Source organism: Myxocyprinus asiaticus, chromosome 42, assembly GCF_019703515.2.
Source record: "Myxocyprinus asiaticus isolate MX2 ecotype Aquarium Trade chromosome 42, UBuf_Myxa_2, whole genome shotgun sequence".
Classification (NCBI taxonomy): domain Eukaryota; kingdom Metazoa; phylum Chordata; class Actinopteri; order Cypriniformes; family Catostomidae; genus Myxocyprinus; species Myxocyprinus asiaticus.
In genome coordinates, this window is record NC_059385.1 from 36,783,042 (window position 1) to 36,810,722 (window position 27,681).

A 27,681-nucleotide genomic window follows, 5' to 3' on the forward strand; every position below is an offset into this window, starting at 1 on the left:
CTCTTCATAAGTAAAGACCGCCATGTCCTCATGCGTTTATGTTGTCAGTTTGATCATAGATGTGTTGAGATCGCTGCTCAATTTCACCAATAATCGGCTCTGAATCAAGCAGCATGGTGGTAGGGGTGTGTGTGTCCACTGCAAACTCACATTCACATCTGCCTCTGTTCCACTATGCAACGTCCATATTTTCACAATCCAATTAACAACCAATGGATAAACTCAAATCCCCGCCCTACATTTTTTTCTTGTTCGATAAGCTGTTTCACTCGGAAGAATGTCACAATACGGAAGTCGGTTGCAATTTCCGTTTCATGCTGACTTTATCTGCGTCTTTGATGAATGTCAGGCACATTTCTATGATGGTGACACACTCCTTTTGTACCTGCTGGTGGAATCTAAAAATTGCAAATGCAGGAACTGAATTTAGACTGTGCTGAGTTGAGACATGGTTTTCAAAAGTCTGCACAATGACCTATTTCTCAGGAAAATACATATTAGCTTTGTGCATACAATACACCCACAGATAGCACAAACACTCCCACTCATGCCCATTTGTGCTTTGTGCTGGCACGCAAATTGCACTGAGAATTAGTGCGCCGATTAAGATGTTGCGTTGTGCTTAGCCCGTCCACAAAAATAGAGCCCCGTTTACAGATACGTACAATCTGTAAACTGACACCTACCTGCTCTTCTCTTATAAACCAGCAATTTTATCATAGTAAACTCAACAATCCTTTTGGAATGAACTATGTGTGAAGTGTAAAACATGTCGAAGATTAGCAGACAGGTGGTCAGTTCATAAGTGATGAGCTGTTTCCTCACAAAAGCCATTTATTTAGCACACTCAAACATCTCCTCCATTGACATCCATTCTAAAAGAACTTAAAGCTTTGCTTTGATAAACTTGAAGGCTCCTGCTGGGGGAAGAGCTCCGATAGTGATGTTCGATTTGCAAACAAATCATTCTTTTGATTCAGTTCTTTATAGTAAATTAATCGCTCAAATGGACTCGACTGGAACAGAACGCACATCCTGCGTCCATTTATTTGGAGGTGCAGGAACATCCTTCCAGACCATTCTGTACTAATTTAACCTCTGGTCATCCGGGTATTTCTCTCTTACGGTTTTATGAAAACTGAGCATTCGGACATTGGTCCATTGGCATACTGTTTTTGGCATGCAATATTCAGTAGAGGGGAAGTATGTATATTCAGATGCAGTGATAAATTATCACTTGGCCTCATTGGTTGATTTCAGGGTTGATTTTAATTAAGTTATAAATGACTGCGGTTTGTTAATCAGCTTATTTTGACCACTGTATAATAAAAATGGACGCATTCACCTATGGGTGAATCAAAAATGTCAATGTGGATGACAGGAGAACAGCACAGAGAAACACAAACAAGCAAATAGACACAATCTAATTCGTATTTCGCAATCATTGCTGTAGCACAAAACTGCCAGAAGAAACAAACACCATGAAGAAACCCCACACCAACGCATAAAATTTGTTTTGAGGACATGAAACCATTCGCTCTTACAAGTCTGACTTCCCAATTCTACTGAACAATTACAAATGACTTGTGAGGTAACCACTTTTGGTGTTAATTGTCTTGTTAATGTTTGTCTAATTCATTTCAGTGGCATTCATTTAACTTCTACATTTGTTGATAGCATTTGAAAGATCTCTGAGTGTGTTCCGTTCAGCAGTGATCCTCCCTAATATGCCCTATTCCCTTCAAAAATACTTTACTTTCCACTATGAGAGCTTTAGATGGTCGAAAGGTGTAGAGCTCAAAAGTAACGCTCGTTCGGGACTAATTTCTAAAGTTATTTTATGAAAAATCGTTTGGAACGACCGTGCATTCTTGTTTTCCCTTCGAAGTGCACTACGAAGGTTTCTTTTGGGCCGTTCAGCACGCAGCTCTCTCGCAACTTCAGACGTGGCACAGTGTGACGTCATCATCGCGCGGCCGTGTTTTTACTGATCTCGCGCTGCATCAGATCTCATATAAACATTTGAGTGAGTTTGAGCTCGAGACGATCACCTCAGGTAAGAAATATAATTTCTGAACAAACATTCAGTGATCTTCTATGAGAACGCGGGGTCTGTATGAACGAATGACTGCCGGATGACGCTGTTAGCCTGAAGCTAAACTCACAGAGATATTAAACGTCAAATCACTGATATTTCATCACGAAGGAGAAATCAGTGACGTCATGATTGTAATCAGATTGAAATGTGAGGTGATTCCTGTAGTTTGTGTGTGAGTGTGTAAGATAATAGAGACCGCAGATCATCGTATGGGTTTGAGTAATAATCGATATGAACACTGTATGAATGGACAGCTGCTGTCGTCGATGTGAACGAATGAATCGATGAGCTCGTGCAGACGTGGCATCAAAACATCCTCCCGAGGAAAATCATTTTAGTGTTATGATGCATGAAAAAACAAAACAAAAATACTAAAGATTGATGTGCTTCAAGATGAAACATATTACAAAGATTACAAAGCATATCATATTTTCTGTTTATTTTTAGTATGTATGAATAATATATTTATAAAGAGCCGGATGTCCGTATGATTGATCACAGATCACAGGCTGACGTCATCATGTTGCGTTTATTCAGTTCTGTCACACACGTTTCCACGGGTGAAATCACGCAGCAATCTGTAAAAGGCACATTTAACACCCTCCAAGACCTGTATGTCTCCAAAGTGAGGAAACTACAGGTAGAATCACTCCGGACCCCACACACCCTGCCTACTCCCTCTTTGAACGGTTGACACCCTCTGGCTACAGAGCTCTGAGCGCCAGGACATCCAGGCACAAGAACAGTTTTTACCCTCAGACCATTTACCACATGAACAATTAAACTGACTTCAGGAATCCTCCATAATGCAGTAATGTAAATACATATCTCATGTACATACAGTGTGTAAATTCACATATTTATTAAATAACTGCCCATAACCCTACCTTGCACATACATTACCACTTGAATATGTACATACGCCATTTTGTTATATGTCCTATTATTTGTATGTGTATTTATACTCTTTTATATTCTGTGTCTCACTGTAATGTTCTGTGTGCACTTGGTTGTCCTATCACCAAAAATAAATTCCTTGTGTACGTGAGAACACTGTTACACTGTCTGTGTATAAATAGTCAATGAGTTTGTTAGCTCTCACGTGGATGCACTGAGCAGGCTAGATACTGAGCTATGGGGAGCAGAAAAGAACTGTCAAAAAACCTGCGTAACAGGTAATCGAACTTAAAAATGGAAAAGGATATAAAAAGATATCCAAAGCCTTGAAAATGCCAGTCAGTACTGTTCAATCACTTATTAAGAAGTGGAAAATTCAGGGATCTCTTGATACCAAGCCAAGGTCAGGTAGACCAAGAAAGATTTCAGCCACAACTGCCAGAAGAATTGTTCGGGATACAAAGAAAAACCCACAGGTAACCTCAGGAGAAACACAGGCTGCTCTGGGAAAAGATGGTGTGGTTGTTTCAAGGAGCACAATACTTGTTGACCCCTCTCCAAATGTAGTGCTTATGGTTGTGACCATAAAGCTCTATTTTGGTCTCGTCACTCCAAATTACAATGTACCAGAAGCTGTGAGGCGTGTCAAGGTGTTGTCAGGCATATTGTAACCAGGCTTTTTTGTGGCATTGGCGCAGTAAAGGCTTCTTTCTGGCAACTCGACCATGCAGCTCATTTTTGTTCAAATATAGTTGTATTGTGCTCCTTGAAACAACCCCACCGTCTTTTTCCAGAGCAGCCTGTATTTCTCCTGAGGTTACCTGTGGGCTTTTCTTTGTATCCCGAACAATTCTTCTGGCAGTTGTGGCTGAAATCTTTCTTGGTCTACCTGACCTTGGCTTGGTATCAAGAGATCCCCGAATTTTCCACTTCTTAATAAGTGATTGAACAGTACTGACTGGCATTTTCAAGGCTTTGGATATCTTTTTATATCCTTTTCCATCTTTATAAAGTGCCATTACCTTGTTACACAGGTCTTCTGACAGTTTTTTTTTTTTTTTTTTTTTTTTTTTTTTTTTGCTCCCCATGGCTCAGTATCTAGCCTGCTCAGTGCATCCACGTGAGAGCTAACAAACTCATTGACTATTTATACACAGACACTAATTGCAATTTAAAAAGCCACAGGTGTGGGAAATTAACCTTTAATTGCCATTTAAACCTGTGTGTGTCACCTTGTGTGTCTGTAACAAGGCCAAATATTCAAGGGTAAGTAAACTTTTGATCAGGGCCATTTGGGTGATTTCTGTTATCATTATGATTTAAAAAGGAGCCAAACAACTATGTGATAATAAATGGCTTCATATGATCACTATCCTTAAATAAAAGACAGTTTTTTTTTTTTTTTGCATGATCAGTCATATTTTCAAAATCAATGCCAAAATTTCACAATTTCTGCCAGGGTATGCGAACTTTTGAGCACAACTGTACATATATCAGTGATATAGTCATATACAGTTTGTCATGAAGTCTGATGGCTGACTGGCTGCTGCGTGTTCTTCATCACAGGCTGATCCAGTGAAGATGATGGAAGAGAGTGGAATCGAGAGCACACCGCCCACCACCCCTCCACCACCCCCCACAGCGGCCGTCAGCCCACCGCCACCCGCCGCCGGTAACTCTCAGTCTGCAGAAGATCATGAGATGTTAATAAGGACAACTCTTTATTGAAGGATTTTATGGAAGAAATGAATGCAAAAATCACTTCTGAAGTTCTGATTGTTGTATTCAGGTATGTGCAGTCCTCTGACGCTCCCCAGCTCCTCTGGTGTGTCCGGGTTTGCTCCCAGAGGTCTCTCCAGTCCTGTTCCTCCAGTGCCGCCCCTGCAGTCATCGGCTCCTCCTCCTCTCCCTCTTGGCTCAGTAACAGCTCCTCTGGGTCTGAGTGCTCCTTACAGCAGCCCTGTCGCCCCGTACGCTGCCTCTGCGGCCCCTCCCCTTAGCACCACGTCCCCACCTGGCCCCGTCCTGTCTTTCCCACCCATCGGCCCGCCCACCACTGGCTTCTCTGTGAGCGCAGGATACGACATAACACGTGGCCATGCTGGCCGGACCCCTCAGACACCGCTGATGCCCAGTTTCTCTAGCACCTCACCCATGCCAGGTACCACTGATCATTCTAAATGTGTGTTTGACCCTGATTACACCTGGTGTTAAGACCAGTTTCAGGTGATCTGATCACATGCACTCAGGATCTAAAACATTGTGTGATCTGATCACTCAAACCACATTCAGAGGTAGTGAGAAATGCATTGCATTTGTAGTGGAAACAGCAAAGGACCACCTACTCAACTAACACAATCATTGAACCAAAACAAGAATTTTTTACTTAACAAATTTAACTGTTTAAATACAAACTGTATGTCAGGACCACCAGCGAGTAAAGAATTCAAAGTGCAAAGAAAACTCGTGTTGTTAGCGAACAGACTTTTTCATAGGTGTGCGCAAAATGACCAGTTTTCATAAGCGGCTAGTCGATGTTCAGGAACTTTATAATTAGACTACATAAACAGTCATGTGCACAACTCTTGCACATGTTGGAAAAGCCGATAAGTATGCTGGAAAATGTGTTTACATGCAACACGAAATCAAAGTAATGGGCAAAAATCTATGAGTGCCGATCAGTTTTTACTTAAACTGTTTACATGACCACACACGTTGTTGTCTTAAAGGGATAGTTCACCCAAAGATAAAAATTCTAATTATTTACTCACCCTCATGATATCCAGATGTGTGACTTTCTTTCTTCACCAGAACACATTTAAAGAAAAATAGTAAAATATCTCAGCTCAGTAGGTCCTTAAAATGCAAGTGAATGTAAATTTCTCTTTTGAAGCTCCAAAAATCACAGACAGTCAGCATAAACGTCATCCATACAACTCCAGCGGTTAAATTAATGTCTTCCAAAGTGACTCTCACTTTTGGTGTGAAAAAGATCATTTATGTACTTTTTAACTATAATCCAACGTGAGGGTAAGTTTCACAAGAGGGTGGAGATCACGCGGTCTCTCGTGTGGCATATTACTGTTGCCATGATACAGGTGTAATCTCATTTTCTCCGCTCTGTTGAGACATCCAGGATAAGCACACAAACGCACCAGTGTGAAAGAAATACACATCTAAAACAAAAACACCGAAGCTACTGTACAGCATTCCTCCTCTCTTGTAAACACCGCTGCTCTTCTGGCTGTGACTCGTGTGCCTCAGTTCTCGTGTGTTTCAAATGCCAATGCGATTATGTCACGCGTGTACCACTGCTCACCGGAAGTATGATTTAGAGTTAAAAGTACTTATTTTCTTGAAATGTATTGTCATATGTGTCGAATTGCACAATAGCAGAGCTTTAATTTCTGTAACAACGGTACATTAAAGGGCTAAACTCAAAGCTTTAAAGAGAAGAAACTTCTCAGAGAGGGTTCTGATTGTTTGTGCAGTTAATCCAGGATGAACTTCAAAGACATTAGTCATTAATCTTAAAGTTCATAATTATTTTTTTTATTTATTTTTTTAAACACTGGACCTTAACACTTACTTAGTTTACTCATTTTATACTATGATTTGCGCTGCACATAAATGACTAATATTGGCATTATATTCATGATGTTAGTCAGAGGGGAACTGGCTCCTACAGTGAGTCTGGTTTCTCCAATGTTATTTTTCTCCATTAACCAACATCTTATGGAGTTTTGTGTTCCTTGCCACAGTCGCTTTCAGCTTGTTCACTGGGGTTATAAATACAATTATTATTTAATTTTTATACACAATTTACAATCATATTTAATCAAACTACACAATGATGACTCTAAACCATTATAGATATTACAGTTTCATTTTCTGTTAACTTGTACAGCTGCTTTGAAACGATGTGTGTTGTGAAAAGCGCTATACAAATAAAAATGACTTGACTGTTAGTCACTGAAAAACACTGTCCGACAAGTTGTGTTTCTGAATTATTTGAGAATCACGTCTCCCAATAAAAGCACCATCACTGAAAACACTAGTTTTGCATGTTTGAAGGAAAAAAGAAACAAGGATCTTCTGTCTGTCTTTGTGTCAGTTAGTTAGTTGATAACAGTAAATAGATGCAGTATAATATTCTGCTGATATGATGTGTTCTGATCGATGGCATGTGATGTGATTGTCTCTCTGTAGGCATTGTGTCTAATCCCATGATGCAGCAGCCGATGTCTGGAGGTTTAGACGTCAGCTCTCCCATCACATTCCCTGAAGACAATGAAGATCCCAGAGTGACTCTGGACAGCGGCTCCGCTGGAGGATTATGGGGCTTCATCAAGGTACAACGGTTGATAACAAACTCTCACTCCGTTCCTCTGGATGATGTTTTATCCTGACTGAGGTGTGCACTTGTGTGTTGTCTCAGGGTGTAGCTGGTAACCCGATGGTCAAGACAGTACTAGATAAAACCAAACACTCAGTGGAGTCCATGATCACCACACTGGATCCTGGAATGGCTCCTTACATCAGTGAGCACACACACACACACACACACACACACACGACTGTGTGATGTATCAAACATTTACCAGATATTCAGTATTTCTGTCTTGGTGATTTAAAATAGACAATGTTATCAAAAAACTTTGCGATTGAAGATCGCAATCATTTTAAAGCACTTTTTATTTGTCCATACATTTTTTTAAAGAGAGAAATATTTTAATAGTGTCTCTGATTTAAACTTCAGTTGCAAAACTAGCAATGTTGTTAAAGTTTGATTCATTTCTGCTAGTCCATTTTTTTTTAACTGTACATTTCATTGGTTCAGAACTCGGATTCAATGATTTGTTTACGTGATCATATCAAGTCTCTGCATGGCATTTTTTCATGTATTAAAATATATGTATATAAATATTGATTAATTGTTAAATTGGTGCATATAAAAGAAAATGATTATTAATCATTGATTAAAAGTCATTATTCCTTGTGTTCATTTAGTGAAAACATGCCTTGAATCATTTGATAAAAATTGTTTCTGTATTTTACATTGGCTGCTTGGTTGACATGATGGTTCCTCTGACTAAAAAAAAAAAAAAGAAATTCCCTTTTAAAAATAAATATTGAAATGTACTGTGTGTAATATATATATATATACACACACACACACACACATACATACAGTGGATATAAAAAGTCTACACACCCCTGTTAAAACAGCAGGTGTTTGTGATGTAAAAATGAAACAAAGACAAATCATATCAGAATTTTTGCACCTTTAATGTAAAAATTACAACCTATGCAGTGCCACTGAAAACCAAAGTGACACATTTCAGAGAAAAAAAGTTAAAATAAAAAACTTAGAAGTATTGATAAGACAAATCCAAAAGTGTCTTTAGAATGCAATATATTGTTTATTTCCATATTATTGAACGTAAGCTTTTCATTGGCCTTCAGTCCACAACAATCCAGTTTACAACTGAATTCTTCAATCTGTCAAGATAGATTTACAGTGCATTCAGAAAGTATTCAGGCCCCTTCATTGTTTTCACATTTTGTTATGTTGCAGCCTTATGCTAAAACATTTTATTTATTATTTATTTAATTATTTATTTATTTAATAAATAAATTATTTTTTTCACATCAATCTACACTCCATACCCTATAATGACACAGCAAAAGCCAGATTTTTGATAACTTTGCAAATTTATTAAAAAGAAAAAACTGAAATAACACATTGACATAAGTATTCAGACCCTTTGCAATGACACTTGAAATTTAACTCAGGTGGATCATCTTTGAGATGTTTCTGCACTTTGGTTGGAATCCACCAGTGGCAAATTCAATTGACTGGACATGATTAGGAAAGGCACACACCTGTCTATATAAGGTCTCACAGCCAAACATGCATATCAGAGCAAAAAAGGCACAGATCTTGGGAAGGCTAGAATTTTTTTTTTGGCTGCATTGAAAGTTCCCAAGAGCACAGTGACCTCCATAATTCTTAAATGGAAGAAGTTTGGAACAACCAGGACTCTTCCTAGAGCCGGCCGCTGGCCCAAACTGAGCAATCGGGGAGAAGGGCCTTGGTAAGAGAGGTGATCAAGAACCGGATGGTCACCTTGGTTGAGCTCCAGAGATCATGTGTGGAGATGGGAGAAACTTGCAGAAGGACAACCATCACTGCAACACTCCACCGATCTGGGCTTTACGGCTGAGTGGCCAGACGGAAGCCTCTCCTCTGTGCAAGACACATGAAAAAGCACCTAAATGACTCCCAGACTGTGAGAAACAAGATTTTGTGGTCTTATGAAATGAAGATTGAACTGTTTGGCTTCAATTTCAAGCGTCATTTGTGGAGGAAATCAGGCACCGCTTATCACCTGCGCAATACCATCTCAACGGTGAAGCATGGTGGTGGTAGCATCATGCTGTGGGGATGTTTTTCAGCAGCAGGGACTGGGGGACTGGTCAGGGTTGAAAGAAAGCTGAATGCAGCAAAATACAGAGATATCTTTAATGAAAACCTGGTCCAGAGTGCTCAGGACCTCAGACTGGGCTGAAGGTTCCAACAGGACAATGATCCTAAGCACACAGCCAAGACAACACAAGAGTGGCCCAGCCAGAGCCCGGACTTGAACCCAATCAAATATCTCTGGAAAGACCTGAAAATGGCGGTCCACCGACGGTCCCCATCCGATCTGCAGAGAAGACTGGCAGAAAATCCCCAAATCCAGGTGTGCAAAGCTTGTCGCATCATACCCAAAAAGACTTGAGGCTGTAATCACTGCCAAAGGTGCTTCAACTACGTACTGAGTTAAGGGTCTGAATACTTCTATCAATGTGTTATTTCAGTTTTTTCTTTTTAATACATTTTAAAAGTTATCAAAAATCTGTTTTTTGCTTTGTCATTATGGGGTATGGAGTGTAGATTGATGTGGGGAAAAAAAACTAAATTAAAAAGTAATTTAACACATTTTAGAATAAGGCTGCAACATAACAAAATGTGACAAAAAATAAAGGTGTCTGAATACTTTATGAATGCACTGTACTATTAGAGCTTTTCTAAGTAAACATGCATCAGACGGTTGCTTCTCTAGCGTCTCACTTTGGTTGTGTCACGTCATGAACACAGCATTTTTAGATTACTATATCAAGTTAAACTTAATTTGAAACTTAGAAAAACACTTCTTGAGATCCGTTCAGCTGTTTTGAACGCAAGAATGAAAAAACAGGTGGTACTTCAAGCTTGAATTGCTCCAATGGTAGGAATATTCACATGATTAAAACGACACATTAAATTGACAGTTTTTAGCTATATGGCTAAAATGTGTCTATATGTGTTTACAGTCATGCACACTGAGTGCTTTGCGATACACAACAGGTGATGCTGTGGTGTGTGTGTGTGTGTGTGTGTGTGTGTGTGTGTGTGTGTCAGAGTCAGGGGGTGACGTGGACATTGTGGTGACGTCAGATAAGGAAGTGAAGGTGGCAGCGGTACGGGAGGCATTTCAAGATGTGTTTGGTATGGCGATGGTGACGGGCGAGGCAGGTCAGTCAAACATCGCCCCACAGCCAGTGGGCTACGCTGCAGGACTCAAGGTGAACTCTGATGCACATGTGACTGTCTGAACACTGAACTCTGCTGCTGTGGAGTGACAATACAAAAAACAAAAAAAACACAATAATTTCACCTCCATATAACCACCAGTCCATAATGACTGTATGAATTGACTTGAATGTGTGTGTGTTTGTGTGAAGGGAGCTCAAGAGCGCATTGACAGTCTGCGTCGTGCTGCAGTCATCCATGAGAAGCAGCCTGTGGTGTCTGTGGAGAACTTCATTGCTGAACTCTTTCCAGACAAGTAAGAAACATCATCACATCAGAACTCCACATGAACGTCTGTCTGTTCGGGGGGGGGGTCCTCGTGCTATAATCAGTCTTTACAGGCATGAAAAGTAAACAAGAAATATGAGTCCATTTATGGAGGTGAACGAGAACAATTCGTTCTCTAAAAGATTCAAAAACACAGGTTGTTTCACGAGTGAAACATTACTCAAATTCAGAAACCTGAAACCTCAAAGAGAGTTCTTCGATTGTACAACTAAAGCTCTCTATACCAAAGCTCAGTCCCACAAATCAATGTGAATGGAAATTGGATTGAAACTCATTCTGTGATCTGAATCAGTGTGAATGCAGAGAGAACTGGGCACTCTTTCACTGACTTGACTTTGTGTGAAATCACTATATGTGTGACATTATATTCCTGATGCCTCATCTCATTCTGCTAATAAATGTCATGTGCTGAAGCCACGTCAGTTTTAGTTTTCCAAATGACAAGTATAAGAAAAATCTGTCCAGCCCTGAAAACTCTAGTATGTCAGTCCTGCTTTCCTACAGATCTGTGTTTATTACTGTCCTAATGCATTCAGTGAAGCTCCACCCACTCACCTGTCAATCAACCACTGCACTAAAACAAGTGTTTAAACTGTGTCGGTTCTGAAATAACCGTTCATGTGTGCGCTCTGCTCTCTCTGTCAGGTGGTTTGATATCGGCTGTGTGATATTAGATGATCCTGGCAATGGCATTCACATCGAAATATTCACTCAAGCGACACCTGTGGCCCTGGAACACGTTCAACAGGTAAAACACTCTCATTTCTGCCGCCACTAGGGATGTCAATTTTCCGACATTTTCACAATCGATCGTTGTGGAAATTAACTATCAATTAATCGATTAATCGCAAATGTTAATACCACAAAATGCACGTGGAGGACTCCAAATAATATGTGCATGTAGCCTAATGTTTAAAAATAATTTAAATTAAACACTTAAGAAATGCAAGTATTGGCATTTTCCTCTTAAAATATTCTTAGTTCAGTGTATTTTAATTCATTTAGGCTGTGTTTAGTACCAATTTGTGAATTGTTTAATTACTGTTAATGAATTAGGCTTAAAAATCACTTGTATACAAGATATATCACATACATATTTGAGTTCATAAAAACTTCACGTTGTGGACTGTGGGATTTTTCGGACCTTTGGACATATTTTTTATTTTAAATTAAATCATAACACGCTCCGTAAACAAAGTAGCTTACATAACATGATGTCGGCTGAATGTGCTTTTCTGGCGATCACTGATGTAATTGTAGGTTGGGATGAAACAAGGAGACCAGCAGATCAACTGAGTGTGTTAAAGTACAACATGAAAACAAGCAATCACAGTGTATGCAGAAAACACAATGTTCATTTATAGAGAAACACTCCAATAATGATTACATTGAGCCCGCTTCATCTTCATCTGTGCCGTTCTTCTTCTTCTGTGATGCGGAGAAGACGTGACATGCAGCCCACAAGCGCCCTCTAGCGGCAGGTGACTGTATAGACAGCCTTATCAATGTCTGCTGCTTGATTTCAAAACACATTTATCCTGAAATTAATTAATCTGCGATCGATAAGCTTAATTGATCAAATTATTAATGACATTCGATTTTCTATCAGACATTAACATCCTTAGCCGCCTCACATGCTTGCTTTCTACTGCTGTATGTTAAATACTATTTCAGTCATGACAACTCTGAATAAATGTGAGGTGTTATAATGGATATGAGTAGTTGGCAGTTTTGGTCTTGGCAGACAACATCTGCTTTCAACAGGTGGTGCTGGGGAGGAGGAGGGTTTCAGAGAGAAAAATGTCATAGCGTGCTGCAGTGAAACTGCCTTACCTGCAAACAGCTGAGGCAATTTCATATGTGTATACAGAGGCCCCAGAAGTATTTGGACACTTAATAAACATAAAAATGTGATTGCTGTTAATCAACAAAATATGAGGCAAGTGTAATTTGTAATGTCTCAAATGCTGTAGGATCATTTCTGAGAACTAATGTTCACTTGATTTTTGCTCAATGACTCTGAATGAACTGCTGTTGTGGTGATTTTTAGTGGATGTATGTCACACAGGTGGAGTTTAGCACATTCACTGTTAGGGCTGGGTAAAAATATCGATTTTCCAATTAATCACATCTTCATTTGAACAATCCTGATTTCGATTCTTAAAATCGCAAGATCGATCTTTTCCTCTATGTGCATCTCTATGAAATGTTCATATTTCTCTCAGCAGCGATTGAGTAGTATAGTGGTGAAGAAGTTTACCAGTGAGATCCTTTCATTGCCTGTTGAGAGGAAGAGTTTGGTTTGACTCGTTCTGTGTAATGTTTGTCCAAAGACGAGATCCACACAATCCATTTGCCATTAAATAATGTCTCTTTTAATATCCTTTCTGTTCTTTACAGTCAGTTGTTGATCAAAAACAACCAAAAATAAACATTTGATTCTAATCACATAAATCACGGATGTGGTAAAGAAGCCATTTGACTCCTCTTGTTAATGTGCACTCAGCAAAAACACTTCTGTGAGACACTCGCTGAACTGATGCTATTCTTAAAGAGACAGAACCGTTTTAGCACTTGTTCTACAAATCAATGTAAATGCTTGTAAAAAGTGCTAATCCTATTTATTGATGGAATACATGGAGTTTTTAAAAGCTAAAATGTGACTGAAATGATGAAATACTAATGATAAAATATTCTTTGTAAAATGAATATTTTCTTAATGTACCTAGTTAGAAGGTCCTGGTCTAATGAACAGTATAAGCTGAGAATGTATTTTATATGCAAGAAAAATGGACATTATAATTGAAATATACCCATATGAATCAAAATCGAACTGAATCAAGAACTCTGTATCAATATCCAGCCCTATTAACTACAAACATGTTCCACTTATGTTAACAAACACAAGAGTCTTCATTTTCATTTCAAACCTAACAAACATGTTTTGGTCTCCTGTAGGCTCAGTCTCTGACTCCTCCAGACTATCCTTTGCTCTGGTCTGGTCTGCTGGTGACCGTCGGGGAAGTTCTGGAGAGAAACGTGCCAAACGTAAGCCGCACAGACTGGCATCAGTCCTTCACTGGCGTGTCCCGCAGACAGATGGTCTACTGCGCTGCTAAAGCTTTGGCTGGCATGTACAAACTGCGGTTGCCCGCCAGGACTTTGTGAATGCATCAGGACGCAGTCTCCCATAATGCACCGGGAGTCTCGCCCTGCGTGTTTTCACTAACATCACATGAGATCTCTACATGCCAACAAGAACTTAAAACCAGCTGATGAAAAGGAACGTTTGGTTTATTTCTGCAGCAGGCTTCAAATAAACCAAATTACAGGGAAGAATAATACACAGCTATTGATGAATCTTTTAAATTATTGATTATATGATGTTTCTTCTAGATTATACGAGTTTGAATGATGTTAATAATTGACAACTTCCCTTTTCTTAAGCACAATCTGTATGGTGTAAATAGAGTAAAACTGGAAAAAAACATCAGATGAGCAAAATACTGTACATCTGAAATCCTGCTGCAGGACATTCTGCACGGCTCATTTAAAATCATCAAAACTTGCCAGGAAGAAATGATTTTCTGTTGAGCAGATTTCTGTTCTCTTGTGTCCTAAGATCTGTCTCTTCCTAATCAGATGTGAGCACTTCAAACAACAGGACTTTTAGACAATTGCGCTGGGTAGCCCCGCCCACTGTGCCCACCCAACTCTCATTAATCTAAAATCACGCTCATAATAGCATATATTAAACATTCGAAGTGTTCTGATTGGCTGATTGTGCCACGTCTCGCAGCAGTCACATGCTCAGTGCGACTAAATTGATGTTGGAAGCTTTTTGCATCTGGTTAGGAGGCAGTGTTTGTTTTGCTCTTATTTTTAATGTAAACGCATTAAATATTGAGGCAAATCTAATACCCTTTTTGATCTGCAGATTTTATTATTAATCCATTGAAATTTATGTTAATGTTGTGATATCATTTTGAAGTTTTGTCTTAATTTTTCATTTTCTTTTTTTTTCATCTAGTCTAATCATCAAACATCATGATGTCGTTTGTCTGTACATTTGGTTTTTGCTCTTCTTTTTTTCAAAATATTCTGTGCTAGCCATCATTATTAATTAAATCAGATTGTTAGTAAATGTATCTTTGCTCCGTACTCACACAAACCAATTATTATAAATGTTGTTACATAAAACATTCATCATAAATGTCAGTTTGTTTAAATATGGCCAATAGACGGTCATTAATAATGTGCAGCAGTTTAACTAAGTCAAAGCCCAAAATCAGATGTTTCACTCCAAGTGACACAGAACACATGATGATCTGAGCATGACCTCTGAGTGACCTCTGATGTGTAGCACATAATATCTAAGCCAAAGCTATGCTGGACTGCAAGACTTGAGGAATATTTCCAAAATCTAGAACTGCCTTTAATGTGTCTTTATCTGTTTGTAATATTTCTCCAGAACAACTGTGGATGATTTTATTGCATTTTACAATCGTGCCTTTAGACAGCAGAAGAGTATCAAAAGATCTTTAATAAAAAGCTAAATGTTCCTCTGTTTTGTTTGTGTGCTTTTGGTTTATATCTTCAGAAATTAATTGCCCCAGCAGGTTTTGACAGAAGTCTATGTAATTTTCTATGATTACTTATTAAATATTAACTTTTAGTTAACCTAAATTGGTTGAGGTGTTCAATATGCGTCATTATGTTCATTTCAGATTCACTTCATTCATATATTTTTATATTAATTTTGGGATGTTGCATTAAAAAAAAAAAAATTAATAAAATCTCCAAAATGTGTATTAAAAACTTGTTGCTCCCTTGAGGTGGATACATTTTATTTAAAAAGTCATGCTTAAACTGCAATGAAAAAATATTTACTGAATATATTTATAGAATTCAAATAGGACTATAGATCCAAAAAGGTCATGTGACTACCTCAACAAGCCATGTGAATACATAACTCGCAATGTCTTGCATAAATCATCAATATCATGTCATAGCATCTGAAATATTGCTCTGGTTATTGTAAAATGTCAAATCAAAATAAAAGTCTGCTGGTTTGGCTACTGGTGTATTGGCTCCCTAAAAGTGATGATTTTGCTCTCCTGAACACGGGGTGGAAACGGCACTTTTTTTAACTAAACTTTTTTTCTGATATGTTTTGTTGACCCCCTGGGCCATATACATCGTTAGAGTAAATTAAATAATTACAGATTAATGTTTAGATGCACTCTCTTTGACAGAAACCTGGCTTAAACCAGATGAATATATTAGTTTAAATGAGTGTCCCCAAAGTTATTGTTATAAACATGATCCGCGAGAGTCGAGGAGGAAGTGTTGCTACTATTTTTTGGTGTTACTCAGAGATCAGGATACAAATTGAATTCTTTTGAACTGATAATGCTTAATGTGACATCGGCAGATATAAATACAAAATCTCCTCTTTTGGATTTGCCACAGTATATAGACCCCCTGGGCCATATTCTGGTATCCCCCTCTTGTAATATACGGCAAGGCGGGCCAAATCAAAGGTCATCATGGGCCAGCTTTGGCCCATGGACCCTGGTTTTGGCATCTCTGCACTAGACTTAGAGTTGATGTTGATAATATAGCAATTCTGCTGGAAACCGATGACATCTCAGATCATTACATCATCTCTTGTGTGTTGTGCTTAGCTAAGGTCTCTCAGTGTACACCATGTTATCATTCAGGTAGAACTATTCTTCTGACCACTAAAGATAGCTTCAATAATAATCTTCCAGATCTGTCTCAACCAGTTAGCATGGTTTAGGTCCTATGTATCCAACCGCCACCACTTTGTTTGTATAGACGAGGAATTTTCAGATCAAGTAGAAGTAAATTATGGAGTGCTGCAGGGCTCAGTATTAGGTCCCCTGCTTTTCTCCTTATATATGCTTCCCCTGGGAGACATTATCAGGAATCGTGGAATTCATTTTCACTGTTATGCTGACAATACCCAACTTTATATTTCTTCAAGACTTCATAAAACCTCTCAGTTCTCCAAGTTAGCAGAGTGTTTAAATATTATCAAATATTGGATGGCTAGAAATTTCCTTCTACTCAATTCTGTCAAAACTAATTATTGGACCAAAAACCTCTAAGCTGCTAAAAATATAATTTGACTCACGATGGATGTACTGTTATGTTGTCTTCTACAGTTAAGAACTTGGGTGTTATATTTGATACCAATCTGTCCTTTGAAAATCGCATTTCCAATGTTTGTAGAACAGCATTCTTCCACCTCGGAAACATTGCCAAGTTACGACACTAACAAGTTCTGTGGGGAATGGAGGAGACAGGAGGCAATGAAGCAGTGCAGGCAAGGTTTTTTTTATTTCCTTTCACCTCAGATTCACAGTATTTTAAAACAGTCTTTTCACTCAATTAGGTCACACAAATATCCTTTTCATGGAACACACAGTCAGATCATCAGTAAGCATCAAGCTCATACTCTCTCTCTCTCCTTCTGTGGTGAGCTGGTGGCCTTTAAGATTCCCTCCACAATCACTATAACAAGAGACAGGTGTTAGAGATAATTACAACCCAGGTGACAAGCCTTACCACTCTCCCTCTCCCACAGACAGACACACGACCACACCCCCATCCCCACATATCCCCAATGCCCGACTCAGGCCAGGGCAACATCCGGCCTGCTAACTCCACCCACCCCCCCTCCCCCCATTTCTGGAGAGGAAGTCAGCCACAGCCATCTGCACTCTTTGTCTGTGGATCACCTCAAACATGAACGGCTGAAGTTCCAGGTACCAGCGGGTGATCCGCGCGTTGGTATCCTTCATGCAGTGGAGCCATTGGAGTGTGGCGTGATCTGAACAGAGGGTGAAGGCCTGTCCCAGCAGGTAATAGCGGAGGGTGAGGACAGCCCACTTGATCGTCAGACACTCCTTCTCCACGGTGCTGTACTTAGTCTCCCTCAACGAGAGCTGGAAGGCCGTTACTGGACAGTACGGTGTCAAAGCCAAAGCTTCAGATTTAGACCAATTGACTTTGTATCCTGAGAATTTGGAAAAGGAATTAATAATTCTGTGGAGGCAAGGCATAGATCTAGTAGGGTCGGAGACGAATAATAAAATATCATCTGCGTAAAGCAGAGGTTTATGTGCCACACCTCCCACAATCACCCCTGGAAAATCATCCTCCTTTCTTGTCACGGCTGCTAATGGTTCCAGGGCAAGACAGAACAATAATGGGGAAAGAGGACAACCCTGCCGGGTGCCCCTATCCAGAGTAAAATAATCTGAAATTAACCCGTTTGTTTGTACCTCTGCTACAGGGTGTTTATAAAGTAACTTAATCCAACCAATAAATGTACTCCCGAACTCATACATTTCCAGAATCTTAGATAATCCCATTCTACCGTATCAAATGCCTTTTCAGCGTCAAGTGAGATGGCAGCAACCGGAGATTGATCATTCGCTACTGACCACATGATATTGATGAGACTCCTAATATTATCAGAAAAGCTACGGCCTCGAATAAACCCCACCTGATCTATATGTATAAGTGATGTCATTTCTTAGTGAATACACTTGCTTGGATCTTTGTCCTTTTTAAGAATCAGACTGATCCGGGCTTGCGTAATGGTTGGTGGAAGCTTTCCGTTCTTTAATGGTTCCGTAAAAACTTCTAACAAAAGTGGAGCCAGTTCTGTAGCATAAGATTTGAAAAACTGCCGTCAGGCCCCGGAGCCTTGCCTGTAGGCAAGGCCTTAATTACCTCATTAAACTCCTCCCAAGTTTATCTCAGAATCAAGAGAATTTTTTTTGCTCAATCCTCAAATTTAGGGAGATCTAATGGTTCCACAAAGTTCCTAATATCTTCATCAGTAAATGAAGACATGGAACTATAGAGATCAAAGTAGAATTCTTTAAAAGCATTATTAATATCAATGGCCGAGGTAAATATTTCACCACCAGCAGATTTCACTGAGAGAAATGGTAGAAAAAGACTCTCTCTGCTTTATATATCTAGCCAAAAGTTTTCCTGCTTTTATTCCCCGACTCAGAGTCTTGCCCTGAATAACCAAAACTCCACTTTCTGTGACAAAATAGTATTATATCTATATTTCAATCGAGTCAATTCTCTGAGGCCATCAGATGACATACGGCGCTTTAGCTATGCCTCGGCACTTTTAATATTTCCTTCCAACTCCACAAGTTCTCGTGCTTTGGATTTTTTGGTGAATGAGGCATACTGTATGATCCGACCCCTAAGAACCGCCTTAAGTGCCTCCCAAGCCACACCCACAGAGGATACTGAGGACCAGTTGGTCTCCATATAAACATTGATTTCAGTCTTTAACATTTGTTGGAAATCAGGATTTTGCAAAAGGGACACATTAAAGTGCTAACTATATGATTTATTTTTCTCTGTATTTGGCAACACCTCTAAACTCACCAGGGCATGATCTGAGACTAAGATATTTCCAACTTAGCAATCAACAACAGATGAAATGAGGGATTTGGATATAAACAAAATATATTCTAGAATAAATCTTATGGATTGATGAAAAAAATGTATAGTCCCTACCAGATGGGTTCAAAAGTCTACAAATATCCGTAAGACCAAGATTTTTACACATCCTGTGAAGCGTCAATGTTGCTCTAGGGGGTTTACACACTTTTGCTTCACTATGATCAAGGACTTAGTCCATCAAAAGATTAAAGTCTCCTCCCAATATTATATCATGAGGGGTGCCAGCGGCTTGCAACATCCCTTCAGGATCTATAAAAAAGCCCTGATCATCAGCATTAGGTGCGTAAATATTAGCCGAAATCAAATTTTGCCCCTGAATTTCAGCTAAAACAATAATGACTCTCCCTAATTTATCTTTAATCTGTTTGAGACATTTGAATTATAGATGTTTATTTATCACTACAATGACCCCCTGCTCTTACTTGAGCCAGCACTAAAAAAAAACATGTCCACCCCATATCTTCCCAAATTTTTCAGCTTCCTGCGGGGAGAGATGTGTTTCTTGAAGAAACACTATATCATATTTCTTACGTTTAAGAAAATAAATAACCTTCCTTCTTTTTATGGGGTGCCCCAACCCATTTCCATTCCACATGGAGAGAGATAGTACACTCATATTAACATTTGACATTTTGATATAGTAGAAAAAATAAATTGTGTCAAAAACAAAATTATACAGACCACATTCCCCATTAGTGAAACAATCAAACCCCGAACTTCCCCCCGAACAAAACAAACAGAAAAAAGAAAAACGTGCGCATTAACCCTGCGCACGACAGCGCCAACCAGTGACAATCTAAACTGTCATCGGCCTCATCCAAGATGACGATGAGTCTGCATACAGAAGGGAGGTTAAACAGCTGGCCGTCTGGTGCAGTCAAAACAACCTTGAGCTGAACATGCTCAAAATGGTGGAGATGATTGTGGACTTTAGGAGAAACACCCCAACACTGTCCCCCCTCCCCATTCTACACAGCACTGTGGCATCAGTGGAGTCATTCAGGTTCCTGGGCACTACCATCTCACAGGACCTGAAGTGGGAGACCCACATTGACTCCATTGTGAAAAAGGCCCAGCAGAGGTTGTACCTCCTTCGCCAGTTGAGGAAGTTGAACCTGCCACAGGCGCTGCTGATACAGTTCTACTGTCCTCTGCACTTCAGTAACTGTCTGGTTTGGTTCAGCTACCAAGTCAGACATCAGAAGACTTCAATATATAGTTTGGACTGCTGAGAGGATTATTGGTGCTCCCCTACCCACCCTGCTATAATTGTACACATCCGGAGTGAGGAAAAGGGCTGGAAAAAATCACTCTGGACCCCACTCACCCACTTCCTTTTTGAACTGTTGCCCTCTGGCCGACGCTACAGAGCACTGAGCACCAGAACCGTCAGGCACAAGAACAGTTTTTTTCCCTTAAACTATCCACCTCATGAACAGTTAAAACTGCCTCCAAATAGTTTATTTTTTGTCAATACAACCATGTGCAATATTCAATCCATCCATTCCTTATATCTATATTTCATTTAGATTTTTAACATATCCTACCGCTACTTCAATACATTACATCGCCTGCACAGAACAGTATGTCTGTGTATAAAATATTCTAACAACATTATTAATCTATTGTATATTTATCTTTTTATTTATGTTACATCTAATTTTTTTTATTGTTATGTCACTATATGTATGCATGTTTAAATGTATATGTACAGCATGTTTGTATGTACAGTATGTATATATGGTTGCATTCTCTTTGCACTGGAAGCTTCTGTCACCATGACAAATTCCTTGTATGTGTAAGCATACTTGGTAATAAAGGTCATTCTGATTCTAAGACAATAAGGTTATGCAGATTTATTTTCTACATACAGCAATTTTTACAAAATCAATTATTTCACTGAAAAACATATGATCTTCTGTAAAAATAAAGATTTACATCAAATGACAAACAAACCCAGCAAACACACAAATGTATGCTCTGCTGACAACACATCAGTGGCCAATATGTATAAGCTATCAAAAAGCTCCTAGATCCCATCTGATTTTCCACAACTCATGTTGTCTGGAGTTCTTTGTGTACTGAATGTTCTTGGAGAGAACACACACACACACACACACACACACATATATATAATTCAATGTGTTGTCTGTAGAACAATCTAAAAACACTTTAAACTGTGGTACAGCCCACTGAAGTCCATCCCTCACAGCCTCGTCGTTCCTGACAAAAATCAAAGATGCAGTACTACTGTGAGTAAGGTTTATAGGCCCAATTCTCGAAATACTAATTTCTAAAAACTATTATAACCGTTAGGAATCGAGAAAAATTAATTATAAAGGGACCTTGTCCTGTGCTGACAGTGTGCAAGTTATCAAAGTTATTTGATCATAAAAAATAAAAACCTACATAAATAAAACAGTGTAAACATATATTTTAAATTTTTTATATGAAATAAAGAATAAAAAAAATGGCATTTTTTTTCATGAAGTTCTAAGATTCAAAGATTTAGATGTTTATTCCAGGATATTGTAGATTGCCCAAAAACTACACGACAAATACAGTGGAAGAATCTAACCTTCCAAGGCAACCTAAGTGTGTTACTTCAAGAGAGCAAAATAGAGTACATCCTTGTCATTTCTCTTATTTTCTTATATATTTGTCCATTTTATATATTTATTTTTACTTATCTTTTTCTATTGTTTTTTGCTCTTGCTATGCATTATTTCTGTGTAATCTTACGTTGTGTGCTGAGAGAATTCATTCAAGGTCTTAACTTCACGAGACAATGTTGTAAAGCAGTAATTTTCCATTGTCTTTGTTTGACCAGCACAAGTTCAGCAAGCGTTATTATCCCAAAGACTGAGCATTGAGAAAGATACAACTAAGATTAAACTGCTAATATTTACCATCACTTCATCTCCTGCTGTATTCAATGCTGACTGACTATTGGGCTGCTAGAAGAGTGAGTTAACACAAGCTGTTGAGGTTGACTGGTTTTGTTTATCTGATATTTGGATATATTTACCATCTTCTAACTGAGAAAGAGGTCTAGTGAAGACTGGATCTAACACAGTACATCATTGCTAAAACATTGTGTCAATGCAGCTGCTTGTGACTCATACAGTGAGGGCTTTGAATAATTTCGGAAAAGAAAAATTGCTTCGCAAAAATATTCTGTTCAGTTATATAAAACTTAGTTTCTCCCATCCCTTTCTAGTCCTCATTTTGTGAGTCTCTGCGTAAAATTGGATTGTAATAGAATAAATGCAAAAAAAAAAATAAATAAAAAAAATTAAAAAAAAAAAAAAAAAGGCAACACTACACTGAAAATACATTTAAATCAATACTTTATTTGATCAATGCAAATATAAAGGTTGCATGCAAGTGACAATCCACAATTCTTAAAATAAAAGGTTAAGATGAAAATGTATGCATAAGGCTAGTGTTAGACATTTCAAACAAAATTGGTACAATTTCAGCAATCCACTCCGGCGACCTGATCAGTCACATTAGGCCAGATCAAGTATATATATATATATAGAAGCAAAAAACAAGAGCAACAAATCAAGATACAGTACGGACTTTCCATGAGGTTTATTAGCTTTCTGTAATGGCTCGAACCATCCGAGCCAACTGATCATAAGGGCTGGCAGTGTATTCAATGCCCACTGGCATTTTCAATGGCTTGATCAATGCAATCTGTGTCTGTGGAGGAGACATTCGCAACAATGAAAAGAAAAACACGTTTTAGACTCCAAAACTACTCCTCTTTAGCATAAATGACAGCGGTTTGAGATTAGCTGTTCACATTCCTCAATCACACCCATCATACATTCACTGCTCCAGCATTGGGTTTAAAAATAAAGTCACTTCACATTCTTGGCTAAATTACCCAACACATGGGTGTTAAAAACTGAGACACTTCTGTCCCATATGTTAGAAATATTCAGGTTAGTCAAGTCTCTTGACCGTCTGTCACCATATCCTGCTGAAGAGATGTTTTGGAATCAGTCTGTGATCATGTAGTGAATTACTTACAAACAGATGTAAAATTACACTCTTAATATTTCCAAACTACCATGCAAAGGTGTCTACATTCAACTATTTGTAATAACCTTTTACTAAAAACTATTAGCCATTATAAAAACTGCTCGTCTATAAAGAGACCAAAAATGTCATCTTATAAAATAGAAACATGATAAAAAAGGTTAGTCACAGAACCTGACGTAAACAAGTCTATAAAAGTGTTTCACCCTCACAGAGCTCATTTATACAGGAATAGAAAAACATTTGGTTCATTCAAAAGTTGATACAATAAATTCAAACAAAATGAAAAAAAAAAAAAAAGAAACAGAAAAGATCATCACTCAGAAAATAGTTTAGAAGCAGGAGGTTGAGCGTGGTTCAGCTGGCAGCTCTGATTGTCTGTAGTGTTGATCACATGATGGAACATCCTCTCTTGGCAGCACGGGGACTGGCCTGAGCAAACACACAACAAAACAGGAAGAGTCAACACATACTCAAATCCATTACAGTCGGATCAAATGAATGATGTGATATGAGACCTGCTGGTGAAAGAGATGCTCCTCAATGACTTCCTGCTCATCTTCCTCCTCTTCCTCCTCCACTGCAGTCTTGAACACAGTGCTCCTCACGGCCACTTCCTGCAAGAACCACCACACTTCAGAACTCTCACTTCAATGCCAGTACCCCATTTCACTTTTCACATTTACATTGGGAACGATTTATCTGTGTATCAGTGTATGTTATTCTAATGTCCTGAGGTAAATAAGACCCAATTTTGATTTTATGCTGACTTTAAAGTGTGCAGTTTTGACCATAACGTCCATTATTTCAATCCGAAGAAAGCTTCAGGTCTGCGGCAGTGTGTTTGTAGTGATGGTGGGATCTCACCTCTCCGCCTGGACTCATGAGAATCACTTTAATGTTCTCTCCGGTTCCCCATGAGTTCTGGTTCTTCCAGATCAGATCAGATGGAGGACTGGAGCTCACGCCTGCGTTACACGCCCAGATCTGAAGCAAAACCAACACAATATTCACTAAATTAAAAGTGAACCACATAAACCTACATCTGATCTACACGCATATCACATGTATTGATTCATATGATTACATGGAGACAGCGTGAAAGTCACAATTGACCCTTCACTAAGCTCCACCCCCCTTGGTTGCCATTGCTCACTCTGACAAGCAAAAGTCCCTTTCAATGAAAGTCAGGTCACTCTTTGGCCATCTTTGGAACGCTCCCAGGGAGCTATTTTTCTATGTAAACAAGAGTCATGCCAGCGCAGCTCCTATCTGCTTGAATGGGGAAAGACAGAAATCTCAAAAATGCTTGGTCAAGATTACAATAAAAGAACAGATTTCAAATCAGCAATAAAATCTGACAATACTGGTATCATAAATTGTGATTCTTTACCTCATATTATGCTAAAAAACTTGGCTTGTACAGCTAATGCGCATGAGCATTCTCAAGTTGATTGACAGGCAAAGTCTGTATCTAAAAGATGATTGGCTCTTAACTGTAGGGTGGAACTCTTTCCACATCCGCCATATTGGGTGTTCCAATTTCTCCCATTCATTTTAACAGAAGTGGTCAGTGTCTGCTAAAAACTGTCTCTGACAAGCTTTGCATAACATCCCATAGGAATGAATGGGAGATTGTTGTGAACGGTGTGGATTTTGGCAAAATATTCTCATAAAAGGAAATAATATTCTTACGTGGGCTGGAATGAAGAGTGACACTGTAAAGTATATTTATCTTTTTTCTTTTTTGCTAAATAAATTACAGTTAAATTACTCTGTAATTTTCCTGAAAACTGATCGGGAAAATACAAAATAAACATTACTCCCATATGCTCTCACTGGAAAAAAGCAAGAGCTTGCCAGAGAAATGGTGGACAGCAACTGTTGCTAAGATAGGATTGGTCAGAAATGCTTGAATTTAGGATAGTTCACCCAAAAATGAAAATTCTCTCATCATTTACTCACCATCATGCCATCCCAGATGTGTATGACTTTCTTTCTTCTGCAGAACACAAATTATGATTTTTAGAAGAATATTTCAGCTCTGTAGGTTCATACAATGCAAGTGAATGGGTGCCAAAATTGTGATGCTCCAAAAAGCACAAAGACAGCATAAAATTAACTTCAGTGGTTGTATCCATGTCTTCAGAAGTGATATTATAGGTGTGGGTGGGAAACAGATCAATATTTAAGTCCTTTTTTACTATAAATTCTCCTCGCTGCTCAATCTTCACTTTCACTTCCACATTCTTCTTGTGTTTTTGGCGATTCACATTCTTCATGCATATCACTCCTACTGGGTAGGAAGTATTTATGTAAAAAAAAAAAAAAAAAAAAAAGACTTAAATATTGATCCATTTCTCACCCACACCTATCACATTACTTCTGAAGATATGGATTAAACCACTGGAGTCACATGGATTACTTTTAAAATGTCTTTGTGCCTTTTGGAGTGTCAATTTTGGCACCCATTCACTTGCACTGTAAGGATTCACAGAGCTGAAATCTCAAAGAAAGTAACACATCTGGGATGGCATGATGGTGAGTAATGAGAGAATTACAATTTTTGGATGAACTATCCTTTTAAGGCAGGGCTCCATTGTGCAAACGCTTTTTCCTGCCAGTGCGACTTCAGTGTTGTCCAACACTCCCTCTCTCTTTCGCTCTCCGTTTACGCGCTGCCATTTCCTGTAAAGCAATATCAACCTCAAGCGCATCACCCGGATCAATGAACAGAGCAGCGCGAGTGCAGATCAGATCAGCGCTGGCATCTTTCCAATTGTAAGCGTGCATATATAAGATAATATTTTTTGCTTGTGTACTGAGCAATAGTGTATAGACTAAACACACTTTACATACTGTATTACAGACACACCCCAAAGCGGCTACTCTCTCGGGTGTAGTGAGCGTCATTGAGCAGATTTCTTTCACACCAGACACGCACACACGAAGCAGTAAGACGCACTGCACGAGTCGCGGAAACTATTTGAATTCTCTGGTGCAAGCCTCAGTGAGTAAACTAGATTAAAAACACATTAAACGGCTCGATATTCTGAACATTTAAAAGATGAACAGGATTTACTGTGACCTGCACCGATATAAATCAGCAGACTTTTCACACATCACCACCCTTAAATTCCTATGAGTAACACCAACTGTAAATATTTTCATAAATATTATCATACAACTACTACAGTTCTATTACATTTATTATATGCTACATAGTAATAAGGGAATAACATTCATTTTTATTGCAACTATGGCAGTTATAAATGTTAAATGTTTATATTTATTGTTTTTAAAAGTGTTTAGGGTACTGGTTTTCATTACAAAAAGTGCCATAGTTTGTTTTATAGAAATTATGTTACATCTAAACATCATAGTGAAGACCCATGCTTGGTTTTATCTGAGGTTACCACGGTCTTGTTACAAAAAACACTTCAAATTGTAATATAATAAATGAAAAGAAAAAAACTGTAAACTTTTATAGGACCAAATGGAAAATAGAATCAAGGGCTTTAAATCCAGGACCTTTGTGAATTGATAGTTTTTCTTCAGTGTATAATCTGTTCTCTTCTAATGCTCTGATTGTATAAAAATATAACTGGTTTTGTTTGCTCTCAAATTTCCAAGAGATGACTGAACTTGAAATCAACAAGATCCTGATGAAAGTTGTCCCAATTCAGTCACACTGTCAGAATAATTTTGCCCCATCTAAATTAGGTGTAAACTTTTTACCTTTTATAGATGTTATATATACAGTTGTGCTCAAAAGTTTGCATACCCTTGGAGAATTGGTAATATATGTACCATTTTTAAAGAAAACATGAGTGAGCAGACAAAACACATTTCTTTTATTTCTTATGGGATTCATATTCAACTGTAGGTTATAACAGAATGGCACAATCATAAAACAAAACATGGCAACAAAGAAAAAAATGAAATGACCCATTCAAAAGTTCTCATACAGTGCTGTGAAAAAGTATTTGCCCCATCCTGATTTATTCTGTTTTTGTGTATATCTCACACTAAATTGTTTCAAAAATTTCAAACAAAATCTAACATAAAACAAAGGCAATCTGAGTAAAAACAAAATACAGTTTTGCTACAATAAATGTTATTTATTGAAGCAAAAATGTTATCCAATACCAACTGGGCCTGTGTGAAAAAGTATTTGCCCGCTTAGTTACTAAATCTCCAAATA

At 38.5% G+C, this 27,681-nt stretch overlaps 2 protein-coding genes across 4 annotated transcripts in view; one reads left to right on the plus strand and one right to left on the minus strand.

Annotated features, from left to right (window-relative positions):
* Window positions 1-1,453: 1,453 nt before the first annotated feature.
* Window positions 1,454-15,695, plus strand: prrc1 (proline-rich coiled-coil 1). 3 transcript variants are annotated; one of them, XM_051683567.1, is made up of 9 exons: window positions 1,454-1,591; window positions 4,562-4,667; window positions 4,785-5,156; window positions 7,205-7,347; window positions 7,434-7,536; window positions 10,443-10,606; window positions 10,766-10,869; window positions 11,547-11,649; window positions 13,860-15,695. In XM_051683567.1, the coding sequence occupies exons 1-9, from the start codon at window positions 1,580-1,582 to the stop codon at window positions 14,067-14,069; spliced, it is 1,317 nt and encodes a 438-aa protein (XP_051539527.1). In that variant the 5' UTR covers window positions 1,454-1,579; the 3' UTR covers window positions 14,070-15,695. The 3 variants fall into 3 exon arrangements, with proteins under 3 accessions (XP_051539527.1, XP_051539528.1, XP_051539529.1); XM_051683568.1 differs by lacking the exon at window positions 1,454-1,591 and adding an exon at window positions 1,910-2,056; XM_051683569.1 differs by lacking the exon at window positions 1,454-1,591 and adding an exon at window positions 1,976-2,914.
* Window positions 15,696-22,783: 7,088 nt separating this feature from the next.
* lmnb1 (lamin B1) overlaps window positions 22,784-27,681 on the minus strand; it is a 30,668-nt gene continuing 25,770 nt past the window's right edge. The window contains exons 10-12 of the mRNA XM_051683550.1: window positions 24,345-24,464; window positions 23,996-24,094; window positions 22,784-23,909 (exon numbers count right to left, since the gene is read on the minus strand). Of these exons, the coding sequence (XP_051539510.1) occupies window positions 23,868-23,909; window positions 23,996-24,094; window positions 24,345-24,464 (261 nt within the window). The 3' untranslated portion in view covers window positions 22,784-23,867. The remainder of the gene's footprint in view (window positions 23,910-23,995; window positions 24,095-24,344; window positions 24,465-27,681) is intronic.

Excerpts from the sequence above, each read along its gene's own strand:
- prrc1 (XM_051683567.1), top strand. Across the intron at positions 5,157-7,204 it reads TAGCACCTCACCCATGCCAG|GCATTGTGTCTAATCCCATG; the intron begins GTACCACTGATC and ends GTCTCTCTGTAG. Across the intron at positions 7,537-10,442 it reads TGGAATGGCTCCTTACATCA|AGTCAGGGGGTGACGTGGAC; the intron begins GTGAGCACACAC and ends TGTGTGTGTCAG.